At 31.1% G+C, this 22,233-nt stretch overlaps 1 protein-coding gene across 1 annotated transcript in view; it reads right to left on the minus strand.

Annotated features, from left to right (window-relative positions):
* The window catches only part of LOC106051035 (voltage-dependent P/Q-type calcium channel subunit alpha-1A-like), a gene marked incomplete at its 5' end in the record, with an annotated part of 60,642 nt that overhangs the window by 12,612 nt on the left and 25,797 nt on the right, over positions 1–22,233 (minus strand). Inside the window, 12 exons of the mRNA XM_056041186.1 lie at positions 2,459–2,577; positions 7,380–7,489; positions 8,320–8,424; positions 8,564–8,669; positions 8,932–9,028; positions 9,569–9,696; positions 10,356–10,527; positions 10,663–10,754; positions 11,603–11,668; positions 11,907–12,023; positions 12,670–12,753; positions 15,177–15,299. Coding sequence (XP_055897161.1) covers positions 2,459–2,577; positions 7,380–7,489; positions 8,320–8,424; positions 8,564–8,669; positions 8,932–9,028; positions 9,569–9,696; positions 10,356–10,527; positions 10,663–10,754; positions 11,603–11,668; positions 11,907–12,023; positions 12,670–12,753; positions 15,177–15,299 — 1,319 coding nt within the window. The remainder of the gene's footprint in view (positions 1–2,458; positions 2,578–7,379; positions 7,490–8,319; positions 8,425–8,563; positions 8,670–8,931; positions 9,029–9,568; positions 9,697–10,355; positions 10,528–10,662; positions 10,755–11,602; positions 11,669–11,906; positions 12,024–12,669; positions 12,754–15,176; positions 15,300–22,233) is intronic.

Below are 22,233 nucleotides of genomic sequence, written 5' to 3' on the forward strand. Positions count from 1 at the left end.
TTGGAGCAATAGTATTTGAAATAGTTAGAAACCGAAACTCTTCTCTTACAAATGACAGATATGCAGGGCCTGATTTAACATTGTTGTGGAGGCCCTTACAATTTTTGAAAAGTTTTACTAAAGATTCACTTATGAATGAGTTTATCTAAAAGCCTGTTATATTTTAGAAGAAAGAAAGAGTTTTTTAAAATTTAATCTCACTTTCCTTTTAAACAAATATTTAATATGCATATTTTAGTTTTAGAAGGGATCCGGCGCTGTATTGACTTATTCTGAGCATGCTACATGAATACACTTCTTAATCAATTTTTGCCAGCCGTAAAAATGCGAAAAAAAAAGTTTCTGACCCGTAGAAATTAGAATATATTTTTATTTCTTTTGTGGAGGTCACGGGGTTAAAGCCCCACCTGCTCTCCCTTAAATCTGGCCCTTTAGATATTATATATCTTCCTTTAAAAATGAGATAATTATGTTGTATTCATGTGTTAATCTCGTCGTGTATGTTAATTTGAAATTTAAACGCTACTAAACTTAAGTAGCTTTCTTTACATGTTCAATGTTGTAATATAAATTATTATTAAGCAAGTAAGAACAGACAAAGAGAAATAAAAGCATGATGGTTATAAATACAATGGTTAGAGTGAGAATGACTACTAATAAAAACTAAAGGCCCAATGACTAGAGTAAAATGATGATGATTATTACAGACAACATGAAGCACATTGAAAATAAAAATCATGAAAAAACAACAAAATTAGTGTATCATTTAAAAAATATATCAATTTGCCACATTAAAAACAAACACATTTTTTTTAAATATAAAAGATTCTTAAGTCTATGACAATTGTTATTTCAAGCATGAATTCTGCTACCCAAGTTCCACAATCCAGTAAATAGGAAAAGCTGCCTCTTAGTTTGCTATGCTCAGCTTGTGAGCATGGGAGAACCAAAAACTCAACACAAAAAAAAATGCATCATAAGTTGCCTACGTTATGGTAGCAAGACAAGGAGGACTTATATTAAATACACTAAGCAAGAGTTCAAATGTATTTAATTCGAATTCACCAAACAAGAGTTCAAATGTCCTTTAATCCTCTTGTGCCAACATGGTAAAACTGAGTGAGAGTACTGAAAAACAACCATATTTCACCCAGTACATTCATCTTCACCTATCCCTTGGACTGTTGGAGCATAAGATCCATTGAGTATCCTACTTCATTCCTCTCAGCCTTTTGCCTTGGACCGAATCTCCCTCAATGACATTCCTATCCATTCCTCTATGTTGACTTCCCATCACTCTCTCTGCCTCTTCCTCCACTTCCTGTCACTATTCATTAAAGGAAGGTCTTTGCCAGCCCTGAGGTTCTTGTAATATGGCCATAGAATTTTAGTTTGCGTTTTTCAACAACACCAACTGACATCCGTATGAAGGATAAACAAGTCCCTTAAGTTATCTTTCATGGGCAATCTTATGTGAGGGAATTAAACAGGATCTTAAAGGGGAGAATATTGAGAAGACATAGATCTAGTTGTAGACTGCATTAAGTGGTAACAGAAAGCTATGGACAGCAAGATAATGACCACAGCACTGAAAGAAAAACAAGCCAGGCAGAAAATGACTGACTCGCTCCTTAAATGCAAGAAAACGCCACCTTTTACATTTGATGTAAGTGGGCAAGAATGTTTCTCCAGATTAGGGCTTTACATCCACAAGAAGAAATGCTATTAGAGATGAACTATAGTCATTTCAGCAATTTCTTTTAAAAGCTATTGATTCAGAGATTACAAGAGGAAAAAAAAAACACCTCCAAAGTCAGCAAAATTATCAAAAACGTGGAAAAACATAAAACCCATCTTTCCCTATTTCCCACATATCCTTGAGGCTCTAAATAGACTGAAATATGACTTTCTTTTGTAGGTGAGGTACACATAAATAATCAAAGCAATCAATACTAAACATATAGGACTTGTCCATTTTAGTCTTATGATGTTTTTTTATTGTCAGTATTTTGTTTAATCATGACCTAAATGTATCTGTGCGGATATATTTAATTCAATTAACAAATAAATAAAATTGATGATATGTTAGTTTAAAAAACATTTATAATACAGTGAAAATACATCTGTAAGTCAATTAATATTGTATTGATTGGACTATAAAGGTAATGCAAAACTTTATATTTTTCATTTCAAATATAGAAAAGACTCTCTCTATATATATACATACATAGTATTGTAAAACAATATAAAAATATAATGACTTATAACTGCTAATCAAAATGGAATGTCTAAATATATTTCTTTATTCTGCACCATTAAGAAAAAAAAATTCTGTAAGATAGCTTACAGTTTAAGCAAAGAAAAAATAACAGGTGAGATAATTCATTAAAGGTAAAGAAACCAAGAGGATTCATTTCAGAACAACAGTGCCGGCACTTAGTGGAGAGAGAGAGCTCACCTATGTCCTGCTCCACCACCTCCACCATCATTCTCATCGGAATGTACAGAATCCAAGGACTGGTTGGATCTCCCAGATGATTTCATTCCGCCCATCAGACGACGGAACAAAGAAGGCCGCTGAAAGTATAAAAAACAACATTGAACTTAACAAAAACTATTACATATAGGGATCAAATCCAGATTTATAGACTGACTAAATGCAAGAAAAACTAGTCATATATTTTGGTGATCTTTGGGCATTCCCAAAATGCAACTATAATGCAGACACAACACACAGCAGGGGCATACAATATTCTATAATTCACCTGACTTAATAGATTCACAATTTAAAATTGCCTTACAACTTAAGGTGAGCAGATGCATTATGAAAAAAAAAGTTCTTTTAATAAAAAAAAAAAAAAAGAATTATTTATGAACTTTCAAAACATTCTTCAGAGTTTTAATAGAAATTAATATATTTGGTAAATTTAAAAACATTCACACATAAAGTTGTGAAAAAAAAAAAATTCAAATGTGAGTAAAAGATTTAATAAAGATGAACTTGACTTCAAAATAATAAATAAAATATATTAAGGGCGGCAATATATCAAGCAATCAGAAAATAAAAACAAAGTAAAACATGCATACAAAATATGTTTTCAATGGCCGTAGCAAGCTATTGCTGAAATACTTCCCCTTTTAAGACTTAAAGCTAATCTTATAAATGATATGAAAAAAACAGCAATCTAGATTGTTGTCGTAGACTAATATTCAAATATTTTTTGATGCACCGGTTACTTATCCTACAGGCTTCTTGTTTGGATATTTTCATTAAAGTACCTCATTCCATCCAGTTTTCTTATATGCATAATTTTGTAACTTTAAAAAAAAGGTAACTACACTTCCATCTGTAGGTGCTGGTAAATCCCAAAGACAAATTATGTTTTTATTTACAATATTTATAAACTAGAATAAAAAAAATAGCAACTCTCAAAATTGTAATGATTAACTTAAAAAAATATATATATATAAATAAATACATTTTAATAATGAAAAACCAAAAAAGATAAATAATTATATGCCTATATTTTTAAATTACAATATTTCTAATATAGAGTGATGAGTCACATTATTTTACTGAGGCAAGAAGAAAAAAACAACAAAATGCAGACCACTAAACTGAAAGTGAAATATCTCAAGAGTAAATTAGAAGGTGATTAGCATGCGGTGAAGTCTCATTAAAGAGCTGCCAATAAAATGAAGTTTTGTGTCAAATACTTGTGCTGCTAAATTTGCCCTGTTTAAAAACAAAATTGATAAATAAAACCTGATGTCAATAAAACAAACACTGCTTCCCCCCCCCTTTTTTTTTTTTCCAAAAAAAAAAAAAGAAAACAATAAAAAACAAAACCCCAGAGTTTCCCACCAGTGGACTAAGTTTACCTTTTCATGATGAGGCTGAGAGAAAAAATGAAAGAAAATAAAGAAAACAAATGATTTTAAACATGGACTGCATACCCAAAACTGAAAACAAAAACATTCAGAGACAAGTAATAAAGAAATAAAGCATCCATTTTACATAGATTAAAATCTTTTAAAAAGAATTTAAATAAAACAAATTATTTTTTTTTCAACTTGTGATATACCATTTAAACTATTTAAATTATTCCTAAGCTACAAATTGACAATCATGTCTGCATTTTCATAATCTTTTAATGAAAAAAAAAATGTTTAAATATATGTATAGCTGATAGCTTTCTCCTGAATCTATATCTATATGTTCCAAAGTATAGAGAACTTAGAAGTTAATTATCTTAATTGCCATTTAACAAAACTTTGCACCCATAAAAACTTGAACCTTGAAAGGGAACAAACATTTTTAAAAGCTCTATAGGACCAAATACATTTGGTCAAATAAATGTACTCAGTGAACCATTTAAAACAAAACACTTTCTAAGCAATTAAACAATCCAAAAACTTCACTATATTTAAAACTTCATTATATTACAACTGATTTCATTAGCTTAAGACAACAAAAGATTTCAGCTGTTGTTAATGAACATTCATTAATCATATATGATATACACATTCTACATCATCATTAAACAGACAAATGCCTTCTGTTCTAAGGTCAGCTAATTAGACAGTACGTATCTATATTCAACAAAGTATCAATAAGAATGTATAGAACTAGGGAACTTTAAAACAAAGTCTAAATTCATAACGTGTTATAAACACCCTTATATTAAGAAAAAAAAGAGATATCTAATGTTTAAGTTAAATATTTAGTTTTTTTCATTAGCTTATCTTTTAGGTTTGTATACATTTAGTCTAAATAAAAACTAAATGCATCTTTACTTTACAAAACCAATGAAAAAAAAGTGTTGATAAAGGTATAGTTACATACTTTTACATTCATACCAGGACACACATTAAGGTATTTTGTTTTTTAACAAGCTAAAATAGATCTTGCATGCAACACAGAAAAAAAACAACCCACACACACACTTTGTAACCTCTCAGCTCAATCACACACTTTGTAACCTCTCAGCTCAATCACACACACATACACACACAGAGAAATTAACATCACAAATAATGAAAAACTTGAAATACACCAAAGTGTAATTTATCAATGCAATAATACCATATATATATATATATATATATAGGAAGTCCTTGGGTCAAAATAGTCCAGAGTTATAACATTGGGAACTAGTTGGTGTGCACAGCAGAAGGATAAATCTGTGACAAGGCTGTGGACCAGGTAGTCACCCCAGTTGCATTGTAAACCATTTTGTCTTGTTGCTTTGTTGTTTTCTCTTGTGTGTGTTCCAATTTTGTTAACCTTTTGCCCTTATGGCTCACAAGCATAAGGCATACTCTTCTGATGGCAGTGCATTTCTTGGAGCAACCACAAATTTCAGTTGACAATCATGGGATGTAATAAATAATTCAAAATTAAATTAAATTTTTGTTACAAAAACTTAACCTATGACGATTATTCTTGAGCCCCAAAATACTCAACATTTTTGCTTATTAATTTCAGTTAAAAACCAAAATGGAATTTCTTTTTTTCAAAATTTCAGACTGAGACTTGAAAGAGTCCTAAAAAATTTGTTTTCACAGACCTGGTTCATCATACATATTCAACTAACAGAAGAAACTTAATAGATTCTGTATACAAAACTAAAAATTTAATCAATAAACAATGAAGAAAAATAGAAGAAAATACAAAGCCAATGAGAAAAAAAGGTTTCCTAAGATTTTAATTTAGAAAATTTCTATAAATATAAACATGCCAATCAGAATGGAAAAGAAAATGCATTTTAGACCTATGCCATTTAAATTAAAAACATTTGACAATGAAACAAAAGAACTTATAACAGGGTGGTGTGATTTTTTTTCATTTTGAAGAATGGATGATTTTCAATATCTTGAAGATTATAAAGCCCAATATATATCCAATTTTTAAGATTATTAGCTGGGTTTTTGTTTTACCAAAAGCACTAAGGTTATTGTTTTTATTTCAGTTAATCCATAAGGGCCTAATGTCATCTCAAGAATGGAGTTGTTCCACTAGGATGAAATTCAGGATGGACATTAAGACACAAGAGCATGGCAGAAAAAATACTGAGATGAACTGCAATGAAACCTGTGGCACAATAGCTGCTTACAGAACATTGTATTTATTCACTTCAATGAGCTGAATGTATTTTAGCTAGAAACAAATAAATTGAACTGAAACCTCAAAAACCAGTATTAAAACCTAAACTAGAAAAAAACAGGAGAATACTATTTGTTTGACTGTATGTTCTTATAACTCATGTCTTAAATTTTAAATGAAAAAAATAATTGAATAACAAATCTCACTAAATTCTATTCATAACCTATAAAAAATATGAACAAATAAAAAGATGTATTCCACAAATTTTGACTGTCATATTGGCAACAAGTTCCATTTGCTTAGAAGTATAATCCTCATATTCATCAATAATTTCACAACTTCCTTCATGTGATAAATAGATCTCCAATACCCCCACCACCACACTTTTAAACAACAATTAATTTAACAAGTAATTTATTTATTTTCTTTAGCCAATTATCTATTAAAATACAAAATAAAAGTTGTTTCTCAATGTCTCCTAATTTCTACAAGCTATCTCCTACACTACCAGTTCTGTGTGAGCACCATTGACTTTAACCTACAGACATTCAGATTTTAGACATTTTGTTGGAGTGAGAACCATTGACTGTAACCTACAGACATTCAGATTTTAGACATTTTGTTAGAGTGAGAACCATTGACTATAAGTTACAAACTTTCAGATTTTAGACATTTTGTTGAAGTGAAAATAATGTAGAAAAAAAAAGAAAAAGGGTTGTCAAATGTTTATTACCTTGTCGTTTTGTGAACCCTGCATAAATTTGTCAATACAGTTGAAATACATAAAATGTTTCAAAACAAAATAAAAATGCATCAATGACTCCAAGGTATCACAATAGATCACAAAGCAATAACCCACAAGCAAAACTGTTCACATTAAAAGCATGTAAACGATCACACCCAAACAGAAAAATACTAAGACTGCCAAATTAGTACATCTCATGCCGCCACAAACATGAATGTCTAAAACTGATCCATAATGAAATGCAGTTGATAAAAAAAGTTGTCCATGAAGATGCATTGTAATGTCAAGTTATCCGAAGATCAACAATTAAAGCTCACTATTTTTGTACACAGAACTTATCTTCATAAAAAAGAAACTAGAAACAAAGCTAACAATATATGAGAGTTCCTAAAGCCCAACAGTTTTTCCTACAGTTAATTGTAAAGACCTGTAAAGACCTGTATTATGAATCTTTGAATGAATAGCTCTTAAAACGGCAAACATTTGAAAATAATAACAGTTTGTGCAAAACTTCTGACTCAAACTCACCATTTTGAAGTTATTGGATGCATTCTGACTTGCTTTGTAAGCCTTCCAGTTTTCTGATATTAGTAATCCTGCATAGATTTTACCCACAGACATTTTACCTTCATCCAGTTCTAAAATGTGATTTAGGGAAAAAAAACTTAATTATATCACTTACAAAAATGACTAATTCAAAAATGAAATATGTTTTTTCAAAAGTATCAAACTGTGAGGTACTAAAGTAAAGTTCCCTTTTCAGACCTTGTGATATATGGGGCAGATAATGTAAAGGTCATCTGTTTCTGTGGCCCACAGCTAACAAAAGTGGCCAGCACACTGAAAACCACCATTACTGTTCCCAACTAATGTCAGGTACTCATTAGAGCTGGCTGGACTAAAAGATCCAGAAATAAAACATCCCAGTCTTTACCAGGATTTGCACTAGGACCCGTCGATTCGGAAGCCAAGCGTTTAGCCACTGTGTCTTCTAACTGTGAAGTAGTAGAAAACTTTTTAATATTTGGTTATTTTTAGGGGAATAAGTCCTTTTTTTGTGTTTTTTTTAATCTAAATTTTATGAATAAATACATTAAGTCCTTTTATGAAAATACTAGAGATACTTTGCATAAGTAAAAAAGGATTATAAATGACCATCCAACCACTTTGTAATAAATAATAACAAAGCTAGCTTCTTAACATAGAAAAGTTAAGAACGGATGTCCATTTTATGATAAGTCTCTTTTGTGGGGCATAAAGAATTATACACCTAAAAAAAAAAAAAGTAAAGTAAAACTTTTTAATTAATTTAAACTAAAATAAATGTTAAAATGTTATTTTTTGGGGTCCAGATTCAGAATAGCAGACAGCCAGATAATGACAAAGATCAGTAAATTAAACACAAATACAAACAGTATCAATACTTGTACTTTCACATCATATATCTGCGACTATAATCAACATTTACCCTCATTGGGTGGCATCAATAGAACCATCATTTTCTTGCTTGGCACTGGCCAAAGTTTACGTAAAGTTTCTCTCATCTCATCATCTTTTTTGTCCATTAAATCAGCTGTTAAACAAGACATACAGAAATAATTAGCTAGATAGATATATATGAAGACCCTAAGTGAAGAAAAAACATAATTATGTATATAGAAGTTCTTAAAAAAAGAAATAATTAAAAAAAAAAAAAGAGTAAAAAAATCAACCTTCAGCCATTTTGATAATTAAGCATTCTCTAATCAAGGCAAACAAAGTAGTTGTGAAATTAACTGTCCCATCTTCAGCTACTGGCATGTTCATGCGGATTAATTTCTGAAAGAAGCAACAATAAATAGAAAAATAAAACTTAGATAGCTAGCCAATCTTAATTAAAAAAAAAATGCATGATTAAAATTATTCTAAATAATATTAATACCACACCTTTCATGAATAATTAGAAAAAAACATAAATTCCAAAAAAAAAAAAGATTAAAAATTAGATTTTTTTTTTAGTTGGCACTTTAAATAGGTGTAAAAAAAATGACTAAATATTTTTTAAAATCTCAAAGAAAAAAAGAATTATGTATGAACTAACCCTGTAGGCCAGTTTGTAAGGACATTTCTTTCCAAACCCAACTGGAGGCTCCATGGTTCTCAGCATTTCATACATATCTGTATAGTGGATCCTGCCTCTGAGGAATGAGTTTCAATTTATTTTATGTTGAATGTCATATTGTGTCAGATTTGGTCTGACCATAAACGCAAGACCCAGAAATGAACAAAGCTCAAAACAAATCAAGGAACAGAAATTCCAAATACTGTTCAAGTATACCAAGAATATCAAATTCACATCTAATAGAATCACAAAATACTTAAATCACATTAACATACTTTTTTTTAGGGTAATAGGTCATATATAAATTAAACAAATTAACTGAATTTGTGAACAAATTAACCTCAATGACAGCTAAATCTCCCTTAATAGTGTCTCATTAGGACTAAAAAAATCTGGATACATCTTGAGGGCACATATTGACTTTGCAAGAAGATTCTGTCTATAAAAGTCCATTCTGACACTTATAGCTGTGATCATGCTAGTTTTTTTTCCTTCCTAATACAGCACACATTTTTTTTTGTAATATACAAATTCAAGATGCCTACTGGTTAATGTATCATTGGAAAATGTAAGAAAGTGTAGAGATAATCAACACATAGGTAATGATTGTACTTACGAGGCTTTTGGATCATATATAGACCAGACTCTGACATACTCATCTAGATGATGTGGTCCTAATATAGAGGAATCTCTGGTCAAGTAATCAAAGTTATCCATAATGACAGCAACAAACAGATTAAGCATCTGAAGAAATAAATATATATATTGACTTCATAAACAATTAAGAAATGTGTTCTATTGTGTAGGCTATATCATTTCAACCAAATATATGGCAATAAATTTATCAATTGTTATCTTACAATAGGATAGTAAAATGTAAAAAAAAGGATAAGATGCAACTAACAAAAGAAGACTTTTACTTAGGACTAATGTCCTCCAGCACTATTTGGCGCATGGGGTAGCAAGCTCTCTTTACAGAGATCAAGAAAAAAAATGCTTTTATGGTATTGTTGAAATCACAACTGATACAGATATTTCAAAGTAAGATCTAGCAATCTATTCGGCAGATGAAGCTAACTTTGTCTGTTTCTGTTGCAAGTGATTAAAAAGGGTGTCAGCTAACATGTCAACCATATTTACTTTTATCAACATTGGCATCCTAGAGAGCTGGATGGTGTCAGGGTGCCATAATTTACAAAGTAAAATGTTTGTAAAATGTTTTACATGTTTCGAATGTTCCTTCAAAGATAATCTATTAATAATCCAAACCTCATTCCACACAATAAGACAGTCATTTGAATAAAAGTTTTCAGTAAGATAACCAAGTACATAAGGCATGCATACTAGACTTCAATTTCTAAATATAATTGAGATGATTGAACTGTACAAATAAGACTACTTACCAAAAATGAACATAAAAATATGAATGAGACAAAGTACATGTAAGCAATATCTGAACCACATCCTGTTTCAGCCATGTCTGGTGGGTCATCAGGTCGCAAGGATTCTGGGTCACAAGCTTGACCTGACAGGCAGGACAGCATTATCTGCTGCCAAGCTTCTCCTGTAGCACACCTGGTGAGAAAGAAAAAATATTTCTAGAAGATGTTTTCACCTGCTAGGCCATAAGTTTTATAGAAGACTTGATCCTTTCAGGAAAAATGCCATTAATTATAGGTGAAAATAAATAGTATTATTTACAGTACTTACCTAAAGAGAAGCAATAATGCAGAAGAAAAACTCCGGAAGTTATTGTGACGGGTAATGGAAGATTTTGAATCTAAAATAATAGTACCAAATACCTGTAAATGAAAAAAAAAAAAAAAAAAAAAAAATTATAGAGTCTAACAGAAAAAAAAAAGAAAAGAAAATATCATCAACTTTATGAAGCTTCTGAAGAGGCAGATCATGTGCAGAGCTGATTCTTGTTCTACAAAATACCATAGAACAAAGTCTTGAGTACCAACAAGGGTTAACGATCAGTTTCGTAGACTTTAAGAAAGTGTTTGTTAGTGTCCACCAAGAATCACTATGGAAAATAATTAGAGAATATGGCATCCCAGAAAAATTCCTGCAGATCCTATGACACCAATACAGTCAATCTAGTTGCTGCATTAAAACATAAGAAGAAACAACCAAGTTCTTTAGCATGGAGACAGGTGTGAGACAGGGGTGCATTTTATCTCCTTTCCTCTTAGCCATCAACTACATAAAATGAGGAGAGCAATGAATCAGACTGCCTTCAGTATTCCATTGCGTGACCAGAAACGAATGACGGACTCAGACTTTGTCAATGATGTTGCACTACTTGGGTCTACAAATAAATGCATACAAGAAATGACAGAGAGCTTCAGCATAAACTTGGATAAGTCTAAAATTGTTCAAATGGAATATAAGGCAAAAGGTGCCCCCGTCAGACTTGGAGAGTTGGACAATTTCACATACCTAGGCAGCATCATATCAAATGATGGGGATGCCTACCATGGCATAGCAGGCCAAATAGGAAAGGCAGGGACCATTTTCCAAATTAATATTTTTTCACATCCTAGATGCAGATCATAGAGATACTAAAGTACACATTAGAATGAGTTCATTTTATCTCCAAAAACCAAATAAAACAAGAACAGTATAGACATTGATACTGACTTACTTGCATTCCAATTATGGCATAGATGAAGAACAGCATTAGAATTAAGAGGCAAACATATGGCAAGGCCTGAAGGAAACAAGAACATAAATACAGTTTAAAGATAACTAACCCTCACCACTATATCTATAATCTTTAAACATAAAGCCCCACCCCCAAAAAAGACTATTTACAAATCTTGAGTTTGGTATCATGTAAAAAGTGTTCAGTGAGTGACTCTTACATTTATTCAGGCTAAATTAGTTGAAACTGTATAACAGTAATAAGTTATTTCCTTGCATTATTGCATAAACTTAGTAACAATTACTTTAAATGACTGGAAGAAAGTCCACAGCAGTAAGCGAATGGTGTACCCCTGGCGTAATAATTTCACTAGTCTAGCAGCTCGAAACAAGCGGAAAAAACCAAAGTTAAAATTCTGAGACTGTAAAGTAAACAAAAAATAACATCATTAAATATACCAGCTAACAAATCATACAATTAATGCAAACATATTGAAAATTGTTGAAGTGGGTATCAAGTCATGATGAGCATTCCTGCTACTCTGAATTATAAATGAAAAAAGAAATTACAAATCAGAACAAAAGACTTCAAGTATTAAAAAAATTCCCTTCCCCATAATAGGATGAAATTTGAATTTTATCAATTATACATGAATATTTTTTGTAAGGGACAAGAGGAAATGATTTAATCTGGGTTAACTTTATAGTTATAATTTTTTTTATACTTTAAAGAAATGACAACATTAAATAAAATTATGAAAATAATAATGACAATAATAATAGTAACAGTAATAGTAATAAAAAGTAATAAAATTCATACAAGTTAAACTAAGGTTTAAAAAAAAAAGGTCAAAGGGTAAGTTTTGACATTTTGTAACACAGATAAATAAGAGGGCCAAATTGAATTACAAGCAGACTTTTCATTTTAACTGATGCATATAGTCTTGAATGACATCTTATTAAGGAAATTGTTTAAAAAAAATAATTTGGGACACTTCTAGTATTCAGAAGTCATGAAAAAAAAAGCCACTGACAACACACACACATAAATAATAGTAAAGTCCTTACGGATACATGGGTGATGACGACATCGATGATGCTTCCAATGACAGTTGTCAGATCAAAAACATTCCAAGGGTCATGGAAATAGTTCTGAACAAAAGAGAGTTAAAATTTTATTAGTATCAACTTTTTACTACAAGAGTAATGTGTACATTAAACAAATCATTACTACTTGCTATTGCAAGTGTTTACATTTCTCATTTTGCCTCCACTTCCTATGCTTATATTTAAACTGTCTATAAAGTCTGAAGTGACTAAGACTCATTCTAGCAAATCTATCAAAATTTAGCAAGGATAACCAAGCAGAAGTGCCATTTTTTTTTTGGCTATTATTGTGTATGCTGAAGAGAAGGATAAAAAACAAAAAAAACTAGTTTTATAATAAGTAGATTTATCGGTGCAGGCTCAAATTATACAGATTATTTTAGCAAATATTTCAAAAGTAAAACTATATTAAAAGTAATAACCAATAACCAATATTTTTAAATTAAAAATGGCTTTAATTTATAGACTTTATAAATAGGCCTATATTTAAGCATTTTGCCAGAATTTATAAGCTACATTTATTAAGAGAAGTTGATATTTTTACTGTAAATTAGTAGAAACAAAACACATTTTTATAGAAGTTTAACAAAGCTACACATGAAATTGTTACAAAGATGCTTTTTTTTTCTCTTTACAATATTGCATACTGTGAAACTAATGTGGACAAGGAAAAAAACTTAATTAGGACAAGGCATCACATGCATGAGGAGTGAAGAATCTAGACAGTGTTTTGAATAAACAAATCAAACAAGTGGTAGAAATGGTGCAAAATACAAGATTCTGACACAAAAAGAATCTAGATTAAGAAATTAGATTAATGTGCAGAGTATGTGAATAATAATGTGAATAATCCTGACACTAGAAGAATGTAGATTAAAACAAGAGAAATGTGCAGATAAAAATGTGTGAGCTTTGTATTTATCATTGAAATTGGTTCTAACAAATGTGCCACTCATGTTTTTTGTCTTTGTTCAAAGCTAACAATTAAATTTGCATGAGGAAAAGAAAGTTTTTGTAGATAAGCCATTGAAACTCTAAATCAGAAATAGAAATAATTAAATAGCCAAACTTAAAAAAACAACAAAAAGACAAAAGACAAAAAAAAAAAAAGAAACAAAAATAAAAAGCTGTGAGCTGTAAAAACGCAGAAAAAAGAACAATGTATTAAAGTAAGCAAAAACAAATAAGTAAAAATAAACAGATAACAATAAAGACAAGAAATATTTCACCAAAAAAATAAACCTGAGAAAGGGTTTGTTACAATGTTTGAAAAAAATGCGGACAGAAGACAAGCAGCAACAATATGACTCAAACATCAGAATTTTGTAATGAAAACATAAGAAAACCAACAAACGTAAGCCTATAAAAGACAATATAAGCCTATATAAGAACAATGTGGGATAAAAATGACAACAATGAAAAGCATTTGTTCAAAATACAGTGTACAGTTTCTAATCCACTCAGACAACTTCTATACAAGCCAATCAGATTAACATTCTTGTTTTCATTAGTCATATGGTTCTATAAAAAAAAGAAGGCTTTTATAACCTAATCAAATGCATGTCTTAAGTTATTTTTTTTATTTTTAATCTAGTGTTTTAAACTTTACTAAGCCGTTATTTTACATAGCCAAGGAAATTCGTTCCATGCTTAAGTGAAAACACATGACAACTGTTTTAATTTTATAAAAAGAAAAAGTAAAATATATAATAAAGGAATAGTCGAAAATTCTATGTCCAAAAACATTTTTAAGATTTATATTTTATGTTGTCAGATTTAAAAGTAGTGTAGGATAGATCTATTCTCTAATCCAGCATCTCATTAAACTATAACTACTATTAAAGTAGGAACTGCGAAGTGCTCAATTTGATTTTAAAACATGTTAAGTTCCCCTTTCAGACCTTGAGATCTATGGGGCAGATGATCTAAATGTCATCTGTTTCTGTGGCCCACAGTTAATGAGAATGTCATGTGGCTAGCACAATGACCAACCACCTTTACTTTTCCCTAATGTCAGGTACCCATTTGAGCTGGCTGGACTCAGAGGCGTCCCAAGGATCCCGAAATTCGATTGAAGGTATATTAAAAGTTATCTTGACTTATAAATTAAAGGCATCTTATTTTAACTTTTAAATTAAAGATATCTTAAATTATAAATTAAAGACATTTTACGTCCTACGATCAATGGATATATAGAACATATATATATATATTAAAAATCAGTCTGATTTTTCCAGGGTTCAGAGAAAGTTTTTCTCTCTATATATACATCTTATGATCCTAGTATGACTAGAACAAGTTTTAACAGTTATTTTATACATTTAATCTGTAGTTATTCTATACAATTATATTTATCAATGTTTATAATGTATAGCATGTAGGCTACATGTGTTCTGATTAGCTTGTATAGTGAAACTAATCTGGAGTGGTGGAGGAAGAAGGAGACATCTGCAGAGTGGATCTCAAACCTTTCCATAGGCACAAAACTTGAGCAGAAACTCAATAGTGTAGAGTGCAGTGAATATAATGTTTATCCAGACAAGTGTTTGGCCATACTCCGTGTTACTGGCCTTTGATTTGGGAACATCGTACTGTTAGGTTGGTAAAAAAAAACCAAAAGAGAAAAAAAAAATTGAAATCAAACAACAGACAAATTCATTAAAGACCATCAGAGAACCATCTCTTACTTGGTGCTTCTGTCATATGAAGTTCAGATGTCAAACATTTACAAGGGAAGCAATGTCAGTACTTTCACCAAAGAGTTCTGGTAATAACAGGAGGAAACTCAGCAGGGTCATCAAAGCTTGGTCAAGCAAAGCATTTTAAAAATTTATTCCTAAATAACAATTGACAGTAAATGTCCAAGACTTTACAGATCAGATGGCTTTGACAATTTATAAAACCAACTCATGAAATATTTCATACTATTATGCAATATTTCATACATGACCCATTTTCAACTCCTGCAATTACCTTCATCTTTGGTATCACCTATCGTAACAACTTCTAACTAATCCATTTTTGGGGATTCAAAGAAATCAATACAAATACTGCCAGACACTGTTCTAAACAAATAAAAATTAACTCGTTTAAGTGGATGATCAAATCTCATAGCTAATGACAAATCTACTATTCTTTTTTTTTTTTTAATATAAATATGTTTCTGAAGAAAAAATAACATGACAGAATGTGATTTCATTCAAAAAGAGAAAGAAATGAAATAAAAATAGGTGATGGTATATCTTCAATAAACAGATACCAAAAATCAAATAATAAAAGTGACCCAAAAAATACAGTTAGAAACAAAATCGTATTCATTATTAATAGTGGTGCTCAAATGAACTGAAAAAGTGGAAATCAATTAGCTAATACAATTGTACTTTATAAATAACTGACCATGTGAGCCAACAGTTCAATAATTATTAATAACAAAAAGTTAAAATTTCAAGAAAACGAAATGCTAACAATTAAACTCAATCACAATTGGCAGATTTTCAATATTTGTAAAATATGTGAGTGTTCTTCACAATGACATTCAGTTTGGTATACAATTGTATTAGCCACAATAAATATGAAACATGAAATAAATCAACTTCAGCCTTTCTCAACCATAACTATTTCCTTATAACTTTTCATTAATATCCTCCGAAACTATAACCAACTAAAGATCAATAAAAAAAAACAACATGTTTTGTAAAGACTAACAAGGAGGAGCTGGTGAAATGTAAATATCAAAACAAGAGCAGATGAAACTATTGTAACTAGCAGGAGGAAGAGATGTAGAGCACACAAACATACAAGAATGTACAATGAAATTAAAAGTTTATTGAGTTCTTAAACAAATGTACACCTAGTGCCACAAATGAATTCCATTGAGGCAAGTAGGGAGACAAAGCACATATCTTCTGGCACACTTTGTGTGTACAGTATTAGTATTACTGGTCTGAATTGCACAGTCCAAAGCAGCACTAGTAAAGTTCAAAACAATCTGGAAAGACAAATGCATAGCCCTAACACTAAAATCTGACTGATTCGCAGCGCTCTTTGGTCATGGCCATATTCTTGTTTGCTTGAGAGTCTTAAACATTAACTGCAGAATTAGAGAGTAGAATCCTAGCAATGGAACTGTTAGGTGCTATAGAATAATACTAGATCACAAATGAGGAGATTCAAAACAGGATCACAATGGCAATAGGGCCTCACAATGACCTGCTGACCACTGAAAAAAAAAAGCAAAAGCAAAGTTAAACTTTATGGCTATAAAATGGGGTCCTCAGGGATGGCAAAGAGCTTCCTACAAGGAACAGTACCAGGAAAAAAACAAAGACAACATAATAGAATGGATAGGTCTGTCATTGAAAGAAATTCTAAGCAAGGCAAAAGACAGCGATGAATGGGGATGAGCGGTGTTCCAACAGTTCAACAAACTACGGGACAGGTAAAGGTGTTGAGAAATTTGAAATCTGAAGCAGGGAAAAGACAAGAATTTCATCTAAATACTGTCTCGCAAATATAAAATATCTTTACAGTTGGTAGGCTTGGCCAAAGACTGAACAATAGTATGCCTGAATGGTAGGCAGAGTAGTTATTACATTGGTAAAATTTCCACATAATGTTGAGTTTTCTAAAAGAATTCATTAAATCATACTGTGTTATGACAATAGACTAGCCTACAGAACGTTTCTAAAGTTTGTGTTTAAATTTGACTTTGGCAAAGTGTTATTGAAAGTGAGTAAAAGAAATGACAGGTTAGCCAATTTTTTTTTTATAACATCATAAAAATGACACCTCCCAGAAAAGATCTATACTAATACACAATCTCCTGAGATTAAACATAATTATAATTGACCCTAAAGGATAAAATGGATGAGAAAAGCTGAACTGTCCGTGAATTCACAACTCTGTTTATTTCAGGTACAATTTAATTTGACAGATTGCACAACGATAACATAGTCAACATGAGAATGTCGAGTCTGGTACTTGAATATATACCAGAAATCTAATGATATTATATTCTATAGGTAGAGTAGATAGTGGATGTAAATATAAGTGCATTCCATTGATAGACTGAAGAAAAAAAAAAAGGCATGCAACAAAATGATTAGTAAGTTCCCTCTAACATCTTACCCTCGGCCCAAGGCCTACAAGTTTGAGTGTACACTCAAGGGTGAATACTGCAGTAAACCCAGCGTTCAGTTTTGTTAGGAGACTTTTAAAACTGTCTGACATGCCATGATACTGTATAGGGGTATGGTGGTGGTATTAGTGTATAGAAAGAGAGTCAATATATATATATAAAAATATAGAAAAAAACAACAACTAATTTATTAGTTTACATACAAACTGATTTTAAAAGAAGCGTAATCATTGCGACAGAAATTAATAGCAAGAACCATTATCCAATCAACAATGGAATCACTGGCAGCTTGTCAAATGTTTTAAAAGAAGTGTAGCAAATAAATGAGAAACACACACTTTGAAGGAACACCAAAAAAGATAAATAGATTAGTAAAAGAGGATTAAAATATTTTCAAAAGACCACTATTCAAGTGAATCGATTAGATAGCTCCACATTAAAACAAAGTTGAATGCATATTTACAAAGGTAATAGGTAGAAAGCACTTGAAAATATTTAAACAGCTTACTATAGTAAAACATTCAACCAAGGATGAGCAAGGGTTTATGAGGTTAATGTCAAAGAACATTCACAATCCGTAAATCAACAGTATTTGTTTTTGAGGTAGAACTAATAAAAAAATAATTCTGATACTCCAAAAATATTACGGAATCTTACATTGACTGTGTCTACTCTTAAATATACATTTCATTAGTTCTGAACAATCCAAGTTCCTAAAAACTGTTCCACAATTATTACAAAATGCTAAATATAAGTGAGCCCCAAATTTATTTGTTAATTTTATGCTCAGTATTAGAACTGAAGTAACTCTTCAAAAACAAAAGCACAAAGATCATGTACAAACAGATACAAACTTTCAAGCCACTGGTACTTCTATTGTGAAATAAAACAAGATCACTAAGAGGATATGGTAAGCAATGCAGGTTAAAAGTGGGGTTCAATAGTTTTAGCATGACAAACATGTTGAGATTAGTTTGCTGAGTGCTTTTTGCTATTTGATAGAAGAATGTCATTACACATTAGTGACCTTTTATAGTTGCAATTGTTAAAATAAAAACTAAGCATAATTGTGGGTTAGAAACAAGTCATAGGAAACCTTTCTGGGTGTATATTGTACATCAGGCAATATGAACTGTGTGCAGTCTCTCAATGAACTCTTTCTGTTGTGTCTGTTCTATTTATGTGTATCTTCTTTCTTATCTTATATAATACAGACGTTACTTCAAAAAAGAAGATGATTACGTCCTACGCGTCATGCATTTAGTCATGCATATTAACCAATGACTTAAATTCTGCCAAGTCACTGGTTTTCCTGGCTAGCTCAGGCAACCCATTCCATGCTCTAATAGCACTAGGGAAGAAGGAGTATTTGTACAAATTTGTCCTAGCATATGGGACGAGGAATGTGCCTTTATCTTTGTGTCTTTCAGAGTATTTTATTAAATTTTGTTTTTGTATTTGAAGATTATGGTTCAGTGTTTTATGTATTATTGCTACTTTACTTTTGAGTCTTCTGTCCTGAAGGCTTTCTAAATTTAGTGATTTTACTAAAGGTGTTACTCTAGTCAAATGTGAATATTCGTTTGTTATGAATCGCACTGCTCTATTTTGTGTCTGTTCTAGTTTCTTAATGTTTTCTTGAGTTGAGGGGTCCCAAACAGAGGATGCATATTCTATTATTGGCCTAACCAAGGTTAAATAACATTTTAGTTTTATGTTCTTATTTGATTTATAGAAATTTCTTGCATTTAGTCATGCATATTAACCAATGACTTAAATTCTGCCAAGTCACTGGTTTTCCTGGCTAGCTCAGGCAACCCATTCCATGCTCTAATAGCACTAGGGAAGAAGGAGTATTTGTACAAATTTGTCCTAGCATATGGGACGAGGAATGTGCCTTTATCTTTGTGTCTTTCAGAGTATTTTATTAAATTTTGTTTTTGTATTTGAAGATTATGGTTCAGTGTTTTATGTATTATTGCTACTTTACTTTTGAGTCTTCTGTCCTGAAGGCTTTCTAAATTTAGTGATTTTACTAAAGGTGTTACTCTAGTCAAATGTGAATATTCGTTTGTTATGAATCGCACTGCTCTATTTTGTGTCTGTTCTAGTTTCTTAATGTTTTCTTGAGTTGAGGGGTCCCAAACAGAGGATGCATATTCTATTATTGGCCTAACCAAGGTTAAATAACATTTTAGTTTTATGTTCTTATTTGATTTATAGAAATTTCTTGCATTTAGTCATGCATATTAACCAATGACTTAAATTCTGCCAAGTCACTGGTTTTCCTGGCTAGCTCAGGCAACCCATTCCATGCTCTAATAGCACTAGGGAAGAAGGAGTATTTGTACAAATTTGTCCTAGCATATGGGACGAGGAATGTGCCTTTATCTTTGTGTCTTTCAGAGTATTTTATTAAATTTTGTTTTTGTATTTGAAGATTATGGTTCAGTGTTTTATGTATTATTGCTACTTTACTTTTGAGTCTTCTGTCCTGAAGGCTTTCTAAATTTAGTGATTTTACTAAAGGTGTTACTCTAGTCAAATGTGAATATTCGTTTGTTATGAATCGCACTGCTCTATTTTGTGTCTGTTCTAGTTTCTTAATGTTTTCTTGAGTTGAGGGGTCCCAAACAGAGGATGCATATTCTATTATTGGCCTAACCAAGGTTAAATAACATTTTAGTTTTATGTTCTTATTTGATTTATAGAAATTTCTTTTAATAAATCCTAATGCTTTGTTTGATTTTTTTGTAGTTTCATCAATATGTGGATTCCATGACAGTTTTTCATTTATTATAACACCTAGGTATTTTGCGTTTTTAGTCTGTGTTACTGGTTTGCCATGAATAAGATAAGTGGAATTAATTTGTTTTAGTTTTTTTGTTACTCTTAACAACTGACATTTTTCTGGGTGGAAAGACATGCTCCAATTTGATTCCCATTTCTGTAATTCATCTAATTCTCTTTGTAAAATATCTGTCTTGTGTTGTTTTTATTGTTCTATATATTATGCAATCATCTGCAAATAATCTGACTTTTGTTCCTGAACTAATGCAATTTGGTAAATCATTTATGTAAATTAAAAATAGTAGTGGACCCAAGACTGTTCCTTGAGGTACACCTGAGTTTACTGTTATCGGTGTTGATTTAGAGCCATTTATTATTACAGTTTGTTCTCTCCCTATCAGAAAGTCTTTAATCCACTGATGCAGTGGACCATTAATGCCGAAATATTTTAATTTTTTAAGCAAACTATGGTGGTGAACTTTGTCAAAAGCCTTAGAAAAATCTAGTAAGATAGCATCTATTTGTTCACTATTATCTAAACCTTTTGAAAAATCATCAATTAGTCCTATTAGTTGTGTTTCACATGATCTATATTTCCTAAAGCCATGTTGGTATGGTGTGAGGACATTATGTTTGTCTAAGTGGTTTATGATGTTGCTACATATTATGTGTTCTAGGATTTTACATGTGATGCTGGTAAGTGATACTGGTCTGTAGTTTCCTGGGTCAGATTTTTCTCCTTTTTTAAATAGGGGGGTGACAATAGCTTCTTTCCAGTCCTTTGGTGCTCTGCCCTGGTTAAGTGAGGCCTGAAAGAGTATTTTGAACACTGGGGCTAGCTCATTAATTAGTTCATTGAGTAATCTAGCTGGAATACCATCAGGTCCAGAAGCTTTATTTGGTTTGGTGTTGGCTAATAGTTTTTTAATTCCATTTTCTTGTACTACTATATCTTCTATGTTGTCTACTTGGTTCAAATTCAGTAATATGTCTTTGTCTCCTGGGGCTGAGAATGCTGATGCAAAGTATTTGTTTAGAATGTTTGCTTTAGTTTCATTATCATTATGTATTATGTTATGTTCATCTTTTAATGGCGCTACGCCTGTTGTTTCCATTTTCTTAGACTTAATGTATGACCATAGGTCATTGTAAGGAACCTTGAAAAAAAGAATATGTTCTGTGATTAAGAGTTGAACTAATAATAAAGTATGTTAGTCAATCTTTTATAAAGCATACAGAAGCTCTTTACTCACAATTTTCATTCAGTCACTACTGCAATAATGATTTTTTTATGCTAGTGCATAGTAAACGATAAAATGCATTTAATTTTTAGAGCTAGGGGTTAACAAGATGAAAATGATATCAAATTACATTTGGCAACAGCACAACAAATATGATAACGAAAGGGTTATTTACAATGGAATTGAATGAATACATTTAATGTTTGCTGAAGATTGCAGAATTAAAAAACAGCTAGCCAAGTGTGAGAATATAAATACATGACATTCACAAACCACATCAAAGAATCTTAAGATGAAGTCATCAGGTCAAAGAGAATTAAGATTTGACATCAGAACTGGATTTATTAGCTATGAGAA

This window comes from Biomphalaria glabrata, chromosome 9 (genome assembly GCF_947242115.1).
Source record: "Biomphalaria glabrata chromosome 9, xgBioGlab47.1, whole genome shotgun sequence".
Classification (NCBI taxonomy): Eukaryota; Metazoa; Mollusca; class Gastropoda; family Planorbidae; genus Biomphalaria; species Biomphalaria glabrata.